Raw genomic sequence first — 16,918 nt, forward strand, 5'->3', positions numbered from 1 at the left:
CTCTCATGGAGCACAAATAGTTATACCCTGTCTGGACTCATTTCAGTGGGCCCATTTCATCCACATGTCTTTTCCCTAGATGTCCTTGTCACCAGTACTCCAATCTTTCTTCTTTCAGGTTTCTATCCATCTGGCTAAACTTGTAGTCACTGCCTGTCAGCCTATCAGGTTGTCCTTCCTCAGCTAAAGTGGACCACGGACATATGGCTTGAAGTTCTGCCCATTGGGAGAAAGTTTCTGCTATACTGTCTTTTCAGAGACCATCCCTTACAATAGATTTAATGCTATCATGTCTATTTATGCCTCATGACAATGGAGGGTCAGTTGGAACTAGGCATTCAAGGTACTCAAACCTTTCTGCATCCTCCTTTATATCGTGTGTGTTTGGGTTCTCTGAATCTTACTCTCTCTGATTAGTGTCCCACGTTTCACCTAAGTGACTTAATGAGACCTTAAATTCAGTGGTGTAATGATTCATCACCCTTTCAATAAGCTTTTTCCATCTTGGGCTAGCAGCTACAAGAGATTCAAGATACTTTTTTGATGGACATACTAAGTCCCTGAGTTTCAATCTTAGAAATGAATTTAGAATGAAGAATTTAGAGATGAAGCATGTAATTCTTTGTTTCTCCCCCTTTTTCTGGCTCTTCAAGCCTCTCACTGTTTCTGTGAGCCCTTTGATATCCTTTCAATAAATTTCTTTTTTTCTTTTCCAGCCAGCATTGGTCTTCTGTGCTTACAAACAAGGACCTAGACAGACTGTTAAAGATGTTGATATTAGGAGACGAATGTAGGAAACAGAACCTCAGGGACCTGTGAGAACAGTAAATGAGTTAGATGGGTTGGAACTAACTCAGGTTCCATTAATTTTCAGAATACAAAATAATTTTTAAAATGACTAATTATTACCTGTCATCACCAGAATAAAGTTGTTTTTAAGGTAAACAACATTGTTACAAGTATTCATCTTGTACTCACAGTGTTGAATTCCTGTGTCCTTCAAATTTCAAAGGTTGTGATAATAGGTCCCCCATATCTTCAGTTGGAACTTCATTCTAGTGAACACAGGTAATAATTTTGTCATTTTTGAAAATTAATGGGACCTGAGTCTTTAATTGTCTGGGTTGCTGGTTACAAGCAAGAAAAACCACCTCTGGTTGGGAAAGGAATTTATTGAGAGGATGTTGAAGAACTCACTGAGCACAAGACTTGAATGACCTGAAAAGGGATGTGAACTAAGGCAACTCTGGAAAGCCAAGAATAAGAAGCCCAGCCATCATCTTTTATCAGGATTAGTTTGGTTATAATGCCAGTTATTCTCTTACCACCACTCTTGTAGGACATCGTTTTCACTGGATGCTGCCGCCACCGCTGCTATCACGAGAAACCATGCTAGCTGTCGTGAGTGAATCCTAAGCAGCCTTTTGCCTGTGTGTTTCTGTCTTCACATTCAAAGTCTTGAGTTGAGGCAGAGTTTAAGTCACATACAATGTACTGGATTTCGGTTGTCACAGAGTGAGAGGGGTCTTGTATAAAGAGAGGCCAGGCATTGTGTAGTAGGAATCTGGTCACTTCTATGATGGGAATTGTAGGCTTTTGTCCTGCTTATAGGCAGCGTGCAATTCTTCCCTTCCAATTTGTATGCGTCTTCTTTTTCTTGCTTTATGGCATTCACTAGTACCTCCAGTACAATGTTAAATAGTATTGGTGAAAATGAACACCCTTGTCTTCTTTCTGCTCCAAGGGAAAGCATTTTGCTTTTCACCACTAAGTTTTACATTAGTGCTAGGATTCTCATAGAGGCTTTTAACCAAGTTGAAGAAGTTCCTGTTACTCATGCCCTGAAGGCTTTTGTCTTAAGTGAATGTTGAAATTTTGTCAAATGCTTTTTCTTCATTTACTGAGATGGTTATATGTGTTTGTTTTTTGTTTGTTAATATGATATATTGATTGATGTTTCAGTGTTGGACAAATCTTGCATTATTTGGTCATGATGTATCCTCTTTCTTATATATTACTGATTTCTGTTTGTTAATAACCTTGTAAGAATTTTTAAATTTTCTTTTTCAATAACTTTGATATACCTTTGTAAGAATTTTTAAGTCTGTTTATGAGAGGTATTGATCTCATTAATCCTTTGGTTTTGATATCAAGGTAATGTTGTCTTCATTAAACTAGTTGGAAACTATTCCATCCACCTCTATATTCTAGAAGAGTTTATGTAGAATTGGCAATAATTCTTTCTTAAATACTTGGTAGAATTCACCAGTGAAGCCATCTGGGTCTGGAGTTTTCTATGTGGGAAGGTTTCAAACTGTGAATTCAGTTTCTTTAATAGTACATTAGATATAATAAATAATAGATATGTTAAATAGGAATATTCAGGTATCAATTTATTTTAATTATCCTACGCAGTTTGTATCTTTCAAGGAATTTGCTCACTTCATCCAAGATGTTGAATTTATTGTCTTAAAGTCATTCATTATTCCCTTATCTTTTTAATGCTTGTGGGATGTAAAATGGTGTTTCCTCTCTCATTCTTTTTTTTTTTTTTTTGAGACGGAGTCTGGCTCTGTCACCCAGGCTGGAGTGCAGTGGCGCGATCTCGGCTCACTGCAAGCTCCGCCTCCCGGGTTTACGCCATTCTCCTGCCTCAGCCTCCCGAGTAGCTGGGACTACAGGCGCCCGCCACCTCGCCCGGCTAGTTTTTTGTATTTTTTAGTAGAGACGGGGTTTCACCGTGTTAGCCAGGATGGTCTCGATCTCCTGACCTCGTGATCTGCCCGTCTCGGCCTCCCAAAGTGCTGGGATTAAAGGCTTGAGCCACCGCGCCCGGCCTCCTCTCTCATTCTTGATATTGGTAATTTGTGTTTTTCTCTCCCTGTTTTTCTTGATCAGTCAGGCTAGAAGTTTATCTTTTTCTCTTTTCAAAAAATTAGCTTTTGAGCCAGGTGTGGTGGCTCACACCTGTAATCCCAGCACTTTGGGAGACCGAGGTGGACAGATGACTTGAGCTCAGGAGTTTGAGACTAGCCTGGGCGATGTGGCAAAATCCTATCTCTACAAAAAATACAAAAATTAGATGGGCCTCAGCTACTCAGGAGGCTGAGGTGGGAGTATCACTTGAGCCTGGGAAGTTGAGACTGCAGTGAGCCATGATCATGCCATTGCACTTCTTCCTGGGTGACAGAGACCCTGTATGAAAAATAGAATTAGTTTTTGGTTTTATTGATTTGTTTTCATTATTCATTCATTTTCTTTTCTTTCTTTCTTTCTTTTTTTTGAGACAGACTCTCATTCTTTTGCCCAGGCTGGAGTGCAGTGGTGTGATCTTGGCTCACTGCAACCTCTGCCTCCCGGGTTCAAGTGGTTCTCCCAGCCTCCAGAGTAGCTGGGACTACAGGCATGCACCACCATGCTCAGCTAATTTTTGTAATTTTAGTAGAGATGGGGTTTCATCATGTTGACCAGGATGGTCTCAATCTCTTGACCTCGTGATCTGCCTGCCTTGGCCTCCCAAAGTGCTGGAATTACAGGCATGAGCCACCGTGCCCAGCCTATTTGTTCATTTTCTATTCATTGATTCTTGTTTCTTCATTATTTCTTTTCTTCTCCTTACCTAGAATCTAATTTGCTCTTCAGTTTTCTAAGGTAGAAGCTTAGATCACTGATTTGACACTTTTCTTCCTTTCCTATGTGAGCATTTAATGCTATAAATTGCCCTCCACACAGTGTTTTAGCTATGTCTCACAAATGTTGACATGTTTTGTTTTCATTCAGTTCAAAATTCCCTTCCTCCCTCCCTCCATTCCTTCCCTTCCTTTCTTTTTTGATATAGCATCCAGCTCCATTGCCCAGCCTGCGGTGTAGTGCTGCCATCTCGGCTCGCTGCAGCCTCCGTTTCCTGGGTTTAAGTGATTCTTATGCCTCAGCCACCTGAGTGTCTGGAATTACAGGTGTGTGCCACCACACCCAGCTACTTTTTTGTACTTTTAGTAGAAACGGGTCTCAAACTCCTAGCCAGGCTAGTCTCAAACTCCTAGCCTCAAGTGATCCACCCGCCTTGGCCTCCCAAAGTGATAGGATTACAGGTGTGAGCCACCATACCTGACCCCAGTTCAAAAAATATATATATATTTTTTGAGACAGAGTCTCACTCTTTCACCAGGCTGGAGTGCACTGGCATGATCTCGGCTCACCTCAACCTCCGACTCTCTGGTTCAAGGGATTCTCCTGCCTCAGCTTCCCAAGTAGCTGGAATTACAGGCAGGCATCACCACGCCCAGCTAATTTTTGTATTTTTCATAGAGACAAGGTTTCACCATGTTGGCCAGGATGGTCTCGATCTTCTGACCTTGTGATCTGCCTGCCTCGGCCTCCCAAAGTGCTAGGATTACAGGCGTGAGCTACTGCGCTTGGTCCAAAATATTTTTTAATTCTTTTTTTGTTTCTTCTTTAACCTATAGGTTGTTAGATTTCCACATATTTGGGGATTTTCCAGATCGCTTTCTGTTAATTTTTCTCTCATATTTTTGCTGTCTGGCTTTTTGATGTATTTTATGGGAGAGACCACCGATTTGTGGAAAAAGTACTCTTCTGAGCCCACATTATATGGTAGGAGCCCACAGGTCAGTCTGCAGGCTGCCGAGATCATAGGCTGGTGGGCAGGTGCACAGGTAGACTGGGCTGGTGTCTCTTGACTAGTGTGAGAAATGGGGCCAGCCCTGCTGCCATCACTGCTGCATTCCAGTAGCAAGCCTGAAGATTGGAATTTGTTCTGCTTATGAGGCAGCCACCTCCCCTATTCCTCTTTACCACTGTGCATATAAGAACTCCAGCAGCCAAGCATCTACACTTACTTAGGAAGCAGAACCTTTTTCATAGAAATCGAATAGCCCCGGAGAATGTCCTGATGCCAGAGCTAAATTTCTTGCAGGAAGAGTTGAGGGCGGACTCTTGGATCACCCTGGTAGATAAGTAGACTTATACAACAGAGGAGGTGGCCATTTTTGGTCTCCGCAATACCCTTTACAAAGGCAGCCAAGGCCCATAACACATTTCCTGTTGGCTGCCTGTATTCAACGCACAACTTTAGACTTGTGATGTGGCATGACAATACTTATGAGAATAGAGAGCTGTCAATTTGATAAGGAGTGAGATCTGCCATCTGAAAGGTGGAACCCTGTGCATAATGTGAGCATTGTCCTGTTAAATGCAATTTTATTTTTAATGGGCCAGTGCCCTAAAATGTCAGTGGGTGACTGGTTTACAGATAATTTTAATTTTCTTCTCAGTGGATTTTGTGTTTTCTAACTTCTCTGCAATGAACATGTATTACTTTTGTGTTTAGATAAAATATTTTAAAATTTTAAAGATAAAAACTCATGGAGTTGTGAAATAGGAACATCAGAACTAATCTAGTAAGCATGACTTAAGGTATAGGCACTCTGAAACTAATAAATTTAACAGCACCCTGGGTTGATCATAATATCAATTTTGACTTCTCTGTGAAGAACAGTTGGAGGGGTCCTAAGAAAATCCCTCTGGTTCTGTTTCTCAAGTCAGAATGCCAAATAAAAAAAGGTAAAATTACACTGTAGTTACAGATTTAACAGGACAAGAGCACTACTATCTCTTCTGCTTTCCCCTTATCCCTCATTTGCAGATGATCGTGTTTCTACTGGTGGAAGGGCAGGAGATTTTAAACTTTCCTACTACCTTACTTTTAGAGAGGAGACAGGTGCCTATATTCCATTTGTTCGCTAACCCAGTTGTTCCCTTTCTGTTCTATCCACAGGCAGCTGGCTAAGAGTCTTGGGCAGGCTGGTGAAATTGAGCCTGAAACAGAAGGAATACTAACAGAGTATGGCGTGGATTTCTCTGATTTCTCTTCAGAAGTTCTAGAATGTCTTCCTCAAGGCCTGCCATGGACAATTCCACCAGAGGAGTTCAGCAAGAGAAGAGATTTAAGGTAAGCACCTGAAACCCTTTAAGAACGTATTTCTCCCTTTTTGCCTTAACTTCCCTAGGGGATAGGCTTAGATGTTTTCATCTTTCCATGAACATTCAAGTTCAGTTCAGTTGGGAATAAGTGCTTCTGTACCACAGTTGGCAAATTATGGCCCACAGGCTAAATCTACCCCACTACCTGTTTATATACAACCCATGAGCTAAGAATGGTTTTTACATTTTTGAATGGTTGGAAAAAATTAAAACAAGAATAATATTTTATGAAAATTATATGAAATTCAGATTTCTGCGACCATAAAGTTGCATTGGAACATGACCATACTTACTCATTTTCTATGTTGCTTATGCTGTTTTTTGCACTACAACAGCCCAGTTGATGAGTTGCAACCAAGACCATATGACCTGCAAAGTCAAAACTAGTTACTGTCGAAAAAGTTTGCTGACCCCTGTTCTAGACCATTCTAACTTCAAAAGCTACAGCGCCCATCTTCTCATTGCTATACGCCATAGGTCTGGTCAAGTAAAGACTGTTATCTAATTAGAAGTGCCTTCCTTTAAATGGGCCTCTTCAGGCATAGAGCAAAGGATTCAAGACTTCTGTACTTGGAGCCTCATTTTAAAGCCTTACTTTTAGGTCTGGAATTTGTTGGAAAGTACTTTTGTGGTATTTTTATAACAACATCTTCTTTGAAGATGTTTCTTCATTGTGGGATGTTAGTTCTTTTCTGATATTTCTCTTCAGAATTTGGTTTCAGTACTGGCATTCATTTTGGATGCCACATGGAGATATTTAGAACCAAGAAACTTTTCATACAACCCACTGAGGCTGTGGAAGGTTTTTGCTAAGGTCATCCCATGTCAAAGTCTTTACCACCACACTTGCTTGCTTCATGCAGCTGAACTTATGACACTTTCAGCTCTGGGTGCCCATTACCCACCTAGTTTGTGAATACTCCCTCTCTGTACCCTCTTACTATTGTATCTTTTAGTACTTTACTGCCTTTTTCTTTTCTTATTGAGGTTAGGCAAGGAAAAGGAGATGATCATTAGTGCCCTTTCCTACTTGTTAGTATCTCTCATAGAACACATATTACATTTGAAGTCAGTTAACCCATATTGCATTCCTGGATTTTAATAGTAACCCCTCTATCACTGAACCCCTGCTAGCACATGGGTGTGTTATCTCTTCAGGGGCTCCGAGGTCTTTGGCCCATAACGTTAACCTCTCGGAACCTTTGTTTTCTCATACACAAATTGAGGGGTTTATTTTCTGAGGTCATTTCCTGAATCTAGGAATCTATCAAATGATTTAATGGGAAAAGAATGTTAGAATAAATGGTGGAACCTTATTGTTTAGTAGAATTTAGTATAGCCATGCTGCAGTATCTATCAGCATTTTAAATGTGCCTCCTCCTGCACCCCAAACTCTACTCAAAAAAGTGTACAAGAATGTTCATTGCTGTCTTGTCATAAAAGTTAAACATTAGAGACACTGCTAATGACCATCAATAAAGGAATGGTTTAGTAACCTGTGTTATGTCAATATGATAGCATTAATTGCAGCTCTGCAAAAAGGAGCTATATCCATGTTGACTTTCCTAAAAGAATGGCTATAATACATTATTAAGTAAAAGAAGCAAGTTTCAGAGCAATATGAATATGAGCCTATATTTTGTAAAGTAATACAAAAACTGCATAAATGTACACATATGCATATATATGTGTATATATATACACATCAAAGTATATCTGCATAGAACAAGACCTGGAAGGAAATAAACTGTTAACAGTGACTACCATGGAGAGTGGATTCAGTGGAGTGGTAAGGCAATAGGGAAGTGAACTTTGAGTTTTCATTTTGCATACTGCCATACTATTCAAATTATTATTATTATTTTTAAGACAGGGTCTCACTGTATTGCCCAGGCGGGAGTGCAGTGGTGCAATCATAGTTCACTGCAGCCTTGAATTCTTGGGCTCAAGCAATCCTCTGCCTTAGTCTCCCAGAGTGCTGGGATTATAACATGCGCCACCACACCTGCCTAATTCTTTTATGTTACTTTTGTAGAGAAGATGGGGTCTTGCTATGTTGAGCAGGCTGGTTTTGAACTCCTGGCCTCAAGAGGTCTTCCTGCCTTGGCCTCCCAAAGTGTTGGGATTACAGGTGTGAGCCACCATACCTGGTCCAAATTTTTTTTAAAGTAATTTGTATAACTTTAAAAAATTATAAATGTGAAAGTCACAAAATAGAAGTATTCAATTTTTTCTAGCCTTTTAGTGTACAGGTAAATAATACGCATGTTAGTGGTTATAGGGCCCAATATTGCTGTAAATTCCCACTGTCTTCCCACTTCTTTGGCTCTGTCTTCCCACTTCTTTGACCTTTATTGCCTTCTGGTTTAGACCATAGAATAAGAGGTCCTTAGTGAGACCCTGTCTCTACAAAAAATAAATAAATAAATAAAATATTAGCCAGGCACAGTGATGTGTGCCTACTTGGGAGGCTGGGGCGGGAGGATTGTTTGAGCCTAGGAGTTTGAGGCTGCAGTGAGCTATAATCATGCCACTACATTCCAGCCTGGGCAACGGAGCAAGACTGTCTAAGGGGGAAAAAAAAAAAAAGAAAAGAAACCTTGCTTTGCAGAAAGCCTCGTTAAAATATATCTTAAATACACACACACACACACGCACACACACACCACACATACGTGCCCTGTGAAAGGATCCAAAGACAGAAGGAGTTTATAGGGTGCTCTCTGCTATTAATGAAGTAACAAGGATTTTTTAAAAAAATTACTTTTGGGCGGGGCGTGGTGGCTCACGCCTATAATCCTAGCACTTTGGGAAGCGGAGGTGGGCAAATCATGAGATTGAGACCATCCTGGCTAACATGGTGAAACCTTGTCTTCACTAAAAATACAAAAATTAGCTGGGCATAGTGGTACGGGCCTGTAGTCCCAGCTACTTGGGAGGCTGAGGCAGGAGAATCGCTTGAACCCGGGAGGCGGAGGTTGCAGTGAGCTGAGATCGCTCCACTGCACTCCAGCCTGGCGACAGAGTAAGACTCCATCTCCAAAAAAAAAAAAAAATTACTTTGGGCATGGTGGCGGGTGCCTGTAATCCCTACCCAGCCTCCCAAGTAGGCACACTTGGGAGGCCAAGGCAGGGGAACTGCTTGAACCCAGGAGGCGGAGGTTGCAGTGAGCTGAGATTGTGCCACTGCCTAAGCGATAGAGCGATACTCAGTTAAAAAAAAAATTACTTCAACCTTAAAATATGTTATCCTTGCCCATTATCCTCAGGATTATGTTTCTAAAATTCAAATCTGATTTATTTTACTCCTTTGCATTTAGAATTTTTCTAATGTTTCTTAATGCCTAAAGTAGTAATCTCTGAAGTTTAGAAATTATTACTTTAGGCATCAAGAAGTAATATAGTAAATTACCACTAATGCTTGTCTTTATTTTAAAATGATAAATGAATTTACTACATTGCTAGTCTATTATGTACATTATAAACATAAGTAAAAATAGAAAAAAAATGTGAGAAATAAATTTTTAAATACTTTCATTTTACTTACAAAAAGTATAGAAAACTGTATATAGTAATTTTACTTTTGGTGAAAGCAGTATGATTGAATAATATTCTTTATTTATTAAAATTTTACTTTAACAACTAGTAATATGGAAATTCAGAGGTCTGATTCTAAGTTCTGTATATTTTGGTACTTGGTTGTAATGATTATCATAATTGGAAAGGATATATGTTTAGAAGATGTGAGTTGTGCTTACAAAATCATAATACTCATTTCTCAGTCCTATTCACCAATTATATTCCAATTCATTTTGAAATTCAGCTAGTAAATTTCCATCTTTTCTGATGTCAGTTCTTGTTAATTCATTGAGAGATGCTGCATTTTTAGATTAAAAAATATATTTATAATCTCCAGTTACTCATTAGTTGTTATCTTTAAAAACTAGTTAGAAAATTCGGCCAGGCACATTGGCTTACACCTGTAATCCCAGCACTTTGGGAGGCCAAGGTGGATGCATCACCTGAGGTCAGGAGTTCGAGACCAGCCTGGCCAACATGGTGAAACGCTATCTCACTAAAAACGCAAAAATTAGCTGGGCATGGTGGCAGGCGCCTGTAATCCCAGCTTCTCGGGAGGCTGAGGCAGGAGAATTACTTGAACCCGGGAGGCAGAGGTTACAGTGAGCCGAGATTGTGCCACTGAACTCCAGCCTGGGTGACAGAGCGAGACTCCATCTCAAAAAAATAAATAAATACAAATGATTCTATTAGGAAGTTTAAGTCTATGGATATGAATATTTTTGTAGTTTATACATTTACATCATTTTAGGCCCCAAATAATATAGCAATGGAAGTATTTCAAAACATCCATTTTAAAAAAATGTTATCTTTAAAATTTGAATATGTTATTTTGTTTTCAAAATGCAGTAATTTGTTTTCTTATTGTTAAAATGTCACCTTTACCTTGAAGGGACAGATTAAGCATGTTTAATTTTCCTAAAGTATCTGATATGTTACATATGACTGACAGCCATTGTTTTGAAATCATAATGTGGCTGGAGTTGAATTCATATTAGACACAGAAGAAATGTCAGTGTTGCCATTTTTCTAGTATTAATGATATTACTAGGAATATTAGTGGTTTAGTATTATCTTCAATATATGGACCTTTGCAGTAATCTTTTTTAGCCAGTTACCTTTTTTGCAAGGATTAGTTTAGCTAAAACTAGACAATATCCATAAATCCATGTATCTGGGCATGAGTAAAGACCCATTAGTTGCAGTTGGCAAAAGCATAGGAACTAAGAGTGCTGCTGTCATTGCCTTTGTGTTCTGGAATGCCAACTCTTTCATCTGTACACCTCACCTACCACCTGACCCACACATCTAGTGAGGGTGCCAGGATTAATTCATGTAGTTATGTAGTGTCAGTTAATTCCTTATTTTTAACACACATAAAGAGAAGCCATAAGTGTGTGGAATGAGCTCCAGTGATGTAGTTGGTTAGCGTGCAGTACCATACAGCAGTAGGTAAGCATGTTTAGGTAGTTGGATCTGATAACCTTTTCCTTTTCTTTGGCTGGTTTTATGATGGATTTATTCAGTTTTTATACCAAAAATATTTATTGAACACGATCCATGGGCACTGAGGATACAACAGTGAACAAAAATAGATGTATTTGCTGCCCTTGTGGAACTCTCAGTTTTGTGGCAGAAGAACATGAATGAAATTATTAAACAGTAGTCAAAAGTAGAATTGTAATGAAGGAGGAGGTGCTTGGTTCAAGTGCTTGTGATCATGTGGTTTCTTCTGCTCTGAGGTCCGCTGCCTTCAAAGAGTTTTTAAAAACAGTATTCATTTTCCTAGGAATGTCAAAAGAAGTAGGATTGAGTCCCAGCACATGCTGAAAAATATGTGCTATATTGAATAAATTAATATATATTTTGAAAACTAATAAAATCAAACCTTTTTCAAACATTTATTTGCACATATTGTTTTATATATATATATATATATATATGCGCCAAGTAGTAAGTTAGCCACTGGAAATGCAAAGACAACCAAGGGCCAGCCCCTGTTCTTCAGGGAGACAGATTCGTACTCAGATTTATTACAGCAGACAATGGCAAGTGCTGTAAAATAGGTATGAACAGACTGCCAGAGTCATTGGTGCATGAGGTGAGATCTGAGAAATGAGCAGGTTTAGAGGGAACTAGAGTGACTAAAGTTGTCTTCATTTTAGTGATAGTCCATGGCTGCAGAAAGGCAGTGTGTTCCCTTCAGACTCCAAGATCCTTCTATAACAGGGCTTGCAAGTCCTATGGTTTGGTCACTTGATCCCCTGTCCTGGGTCACCCTGCCTCAGAGCCTGCAGTGTTACTCTGGCTCTAGCTACGTAAGAACTTCTACATACCCGTTTAGGTTTGGTATTTGAACAATTATATTTGGAACAGAAAAGTTCCATCAATCTTTAAACCTCATAATCCAATTATGTCAGTAAAATTCCAGTTTTTTGGTCCAGTGGAATTGGGGTAATATTTTGCAAACTGAAGTTGAAAGAAATAGTGTTTATTTTGAAAAGAAAAAATGGTTGGTTAGCAATTTTCAAGAAGTTAGGCTTGCGTGAACTCCTAGGGGCGATATAGCCCTCCCGATTGGGGTCACCATTTTTCTGGACCTTCAGCTCTAGTCTCTGGAGAGTCCCTGCTTGCATGGTCTAGACCTGTAGCTGTCTTTAGCAGGGCATCTGAGGCTTTAAAAAAGAAAAGCAACGTAAGTGCTGCAGAAATTTGAGGATCAGGAAGATAATATGTCCAAGGAAACTGCTTAAAGGGGGGTTGCACCAGAAGCTGAAGAAACCCAGAAGTTATTTCTGAGACTGGCTCCAGTTATTTCTAATTTCATTCATATTGTTTTGTTTCCTTTGTTGCTAAACTGGAATAGGAAACCAAAGCCTAAAAGCTCAATTAAAGTGGAAAATGAAAACCTAAATATCGGAGGGGGAAAATACCACGCTAAACTGATTTTTATGTTTTTCCTGTAGTTAGTAGTATTATGGAAGTTTGAATCATGTCACTTTTCAGTAAAACCATGAGTTTCATTGGAGTGGAGGTGGTTTCTATAGCTTTTTACAAGAGAACTTGTGGGTATCTATTTCTTTACTATTCCCTCAATAAAAAGGAAGCCCAGTGACCTCCACCAGACCATTACAAATGTGAAACTTGGCACTTAAAATTGCTTGCTCTAAATTTTCCAATTGCCTTCTCTCTTTTTTTTCCATTTAATGTCGTCCTGCCAACTAGTGATTTTATTATTATAAACAGGACATTGTATTCACTTTTAAGAAGAAATATGAAGCTGGAGGTAAAATTACAAACTGCAGCTTCTCGGCTGCCAAAATAGAAAACAATGAGCTAAAAATACTAAGCACAGAAAGGGGGTTGTGGTAAGAAATACTGAAAAATCTTCAAGATGGAGCTGTTCCAAATAGACAGAAATTTCCTCTCACTCCAGGTAAAACCAACCTTGAAATAGCAACTTGAAAGGAGAGTCATATAATACTAACCTCTTTCAGGTCAACCCATTTGTGGGAAAGCTTTCAAACATAACTAACATTAAATGACTAATGATCTTGCTGTTTATCAGGAAGTCCAATATGATTAAATTGCCATTTGGAAAATGTTCCCCTGGTAAGACAGTGTGGCAGCATTGAAGGAGTGCTAGAAGTTAGTCCTAGTTCTCCCCAGGGCCTAGGTAGGTGATTTTAGGCAAATCAGTTAAATCTGGGGAAGTGGAGAGGAGTGAGCAATTTTATCTTTTGTGAAATGGATTTTTGACCAGATTAGGATTTTTCAAAACATGTTGCTAGGTCATGAATAGGTGTCATACGGAAAAAGGATCTGTGGGTAAGTGTTTTTGAAAAACAGTGGGTTAATAGATTTCTTAGAGTTTCTTCTCATGGATTCTGGTGGAACTAGTATTCCTTAGAATACATTTTGCAACTTTCTGAACTAGGTATTTCAAACCTCTCTACCTGTAACAGTGCATGACTTTGTATTTGAAATGTCTTTTCTGAGTTATTTAGAGCTATCTCATTCTTGGATTTGAAAGAAAATGGTATCCCATCAGTGACTGTCTGCCGCATTTATCTGACAAATAAATATCAACTGTGCCCCACCGTGGACCACCCGGGAAAGATAATTACACAGGAAATTCAAGGGTTGTGCTTTAAATCTCAGTTCTTTGATTGCCAAGGGAACCCCTTCTTTCCTTAGCTGGAGGGAAGCAAGATTAAATTGTTTGGCATCAAATGGGGAAGCTGTCATTGTCAGCTGAAACGACTGGCAGTAGTATTCCTTTCATGTAAATCCCAACTCACTGTGAAATTACAAGAAATGCATAGATAGTAACAAGGATTAATGGGCCCTAAAGTAGATACACAACTGGACATTCTTAATTGTAAGTATTTAGTACTTCGTCAGCCCATAAAATTCATGTTGATAAATAGCACTACTCTCAGAAAAGACAAATACTCAAAGATCAATAGATTTTTTTGTCTGAACAGGTGGAAAAATGCTTACTGGCAAAAGACAATGTTTGAATTTATTCCCTAGAAATATTTTTATAGCACTGTCGAAATACAAGTCATGGGCAAGATAATTTCTACATCTTCTAAAAAAAATCTGTTTGGAAATTAACTATAATGATATAGTGATATTTTAAAATTTCATTTTGTGGTATAGATGGCCTAAGATTTGGAATAAACTGGAGTATAGAGATAACTAAATGTCAGGGTGACAAAGTCTGTTTTTTATATTGAGATATTCAAGTACCACAAAATTAATCCTTTTAAATTCAGTGGTTTCTTGTACATTGGTAGACTTGTTCAACCATCACCACTATCTAATTCCAGAACATTTTTATCACCCCCAAAATAAATTCCATTAGCAGTTACTCCTCATTCCCTCTCCACCCCCGCTTCTCACAACTACTCATCTGTTTTCAATGTCTGTGGATTTCCCTATTCTGAACATTTCATATAAATGGAGTCATACAGTAAGTTGCCTTCAGTAGCTGACTTCTTTTACTTGACGTAATGTTTTGGGTTTTTTTCTTTGTTTGTTTTTGAGATGGAGTCTCGCTCTGTCACCCAGGCTGGAGTGCAATGGCGCGATCTCGGCTCACTGCAACCTCCTCTCAGGTTCAAGCGATTCTCCCACCTCAGCCTCCCGAGTAGCTGGGACTACAGGCACCCACCACCACGCCTGGCTAATTTTTGTATTTTTAGTAGAGATGAGGTTTCACCATATTGGCCAGGCTGGTCTTAAACTCCTGACCTTGTGATCCGCCTGCCTTGGCCTCCCAAAGTGCTGGGATTACAGGTGTGAGCCACCACACCTGGCCTACATAATGTTTTCAAGATTCATCCATGTCGTTACATATATCAGAAGGTAATTCCGCTTTGTAGCTGAATAATATTCTATTGTATGGATATTTCACATTTTGTTTATTCATTAGTTGATGGACATTTGGGTTGATTCCCCAGCCTTACTATTATGAATAATGCTGCTATTAATATTTATGTACAGGTTTTGGTGTGGACATTCAGTTATCTTGGGTATATATCTGGGTATATACCTAGGAGTGAAATTGCTGGGTCATATGGTCAGTCTACTTTCAGAGTAATTGTGAAAGTATTTTTCAAAGTAGCTGTACCATTTGCATTCCCTGTGGCAATGTATGAGGCTCAGTTGCTCCATATCCTAACACTTGTTATCTGTATTTGTGATTGTAGCCATCATTGTAGGTGTAGGGTAGTGTCTCATTATGGTTTTGATTTGCGTTTCTGTCATGACTAATGAGACTGAACGTATTTTGATGTTCTTATTGGTCATTTGTATATTTTCTTTGAAGAATTATCTACTCAGATAGTATCTATTCAGATCCTTTGCCTTTTTAAAAATTGGGTTACCTTTCTATTGTTGAGTTATAGGAGTAGTTTCTATATTCCAAACACTGGTCATTTATCAGATTTATGATTTGCAAATATTTTCTCCTACTTGTGGGCTGGCTATCTTTCACTTTCTTGATGGTGTTCTTAGAAGCACAAAGTTTCAAAATTTGATGAAGGCCAGTTGAGTCTGTTTTTTTCTTTGGTTGCTTGTGTTTTTCGTGTCATATCTAAAAAACCATTGGCAAAGATCACAAAGATTTAGACATATGTTTTCTTTTTGTTTGTTTGTTTTGAGATGGCATCTCACTCTGTCACCCAGGCTGGAGTGCAGTAGCGCGAGCTGGGCTGCAACCCCTGCCTCCTGGGTTCAAGCAGTTCTGCCTCAGCCTCCCAGGTAGCTGGCATTGCAGGCACCCATCACCACGCTCTGCTAATTTTTTTGTGTTTTTATAGAGATGGGTTTTTGCCACGTTGGGCAGGCTAGTCTCCAACTCCTGACCTCAAGTGATCCACCAGCCTCAGCCTCCCAAAGTGCTGGGATTATAGGCGTGAGCCACCGTGCCTGGCCAACATAAGTTTTCTTCTGTGAACTTTATACTGTTAGTTGTTATATTTATGATCTATTTTTAATCTTTGTAAATGGTGTAAGGTATGGGTCACATTTCATTTTTTTTGCTTGTGGATAACCAGTTGTTTCAGCACCATAAGAAAAACTTGTTGACAAGATGATTCTTTCTTCATGAAATTTATTTGACCATAAATGTATTGGTTTATTTCTGGACTCTCATTTCTGTTCCATTGATCTGTATATCTGTCTTTATGCAAGTGCCACACTGTGTAAATTATTGTAACTTTGTAGTAAGTTTTGCAATTGAGAAGTGTGATTCTTCCAACTTTGCTTTTTTTTTTTCTTTCAGATTTTCCCACTATTCTGGGTTCCTTGCATTGCTACACAAGTTTTAGGATCAGCTTGTCAGTTTCAGGAGGCACTCGGGATTTTCATAAGAATTGCTCTGAGTCTGTAGATCAGTTTGGGGAGCATTTCCATTTTAACACCATTAAGTCTTCCAACCTATGAACATGGGATGTCTTTCCATTAATTAGATCTTTAATTTCTTTCAATGATGTTTTGTAGTTTTCAGTATAGAAGGCTTCTTTGTTAAATTTAATCCTATGTATTTTTTCTTTTTGATGCTGTTGTAAATGAAATTGTTTTCTTAATTTCATTTCCAAATTATTAATTGCTAATGTTTAGAAATACATTTTATATTTATGTATAGATCTAGTATCCTACAACATTACAAAAATCATTTGTTGGCCGGGCATGGTGGCTCATGCCTGTAATCTCAGCACTCTGGGAAGCCAAGGCTGGTGGATCAGTTGCGATCAGGAGTTTGAGACCAGCCTGGCTAGCATAGTGAAACACTGCCTCTACTAAAAATACACAAATTCGCCAGGCT

General features: G+C 39.0%; 1 protein-coding gene across 8 annotated transcripts in view; it reads left to right on the forward strand.

Moving 5' to 3' along the window:
• Nucleotides 1-16,918, forward strand: part of DIS3L2 (DIS3 like 3'-5' exoribonuclease 2) — a 380,375-nt gene that overhangs the window by 196,794 nt on the left and 166,663 nt on the right. For all 8 annotated transcript variants that reach the window (XM_065526247.1, XM_074010517.1, XM_065526248.1 and 5 more), the window contains one exon: nt 5,798-5,971. In XM_065526247.1, coding sequence (XP_065382319.1) covers nt 5,798-5,971 — 174 coding nt within the window. The remainder of the gene's footprint in view (nt 1-5,797; nt 5,972-16,918) is intronic.

This window comes from Macaca fascicularis, chromosome 12 (genome assembly GCF_037993035.2).
Source record: "Macaca fascicularis isolate 582-1 chromosome 12, T2T-MFA8v1.1".
Lineage (NCBI taxonomy): Eukaryota > Metazoa > Chordata > Mammalia > Primates > Cercopithecidae > Macaca > Macaca fascicularis.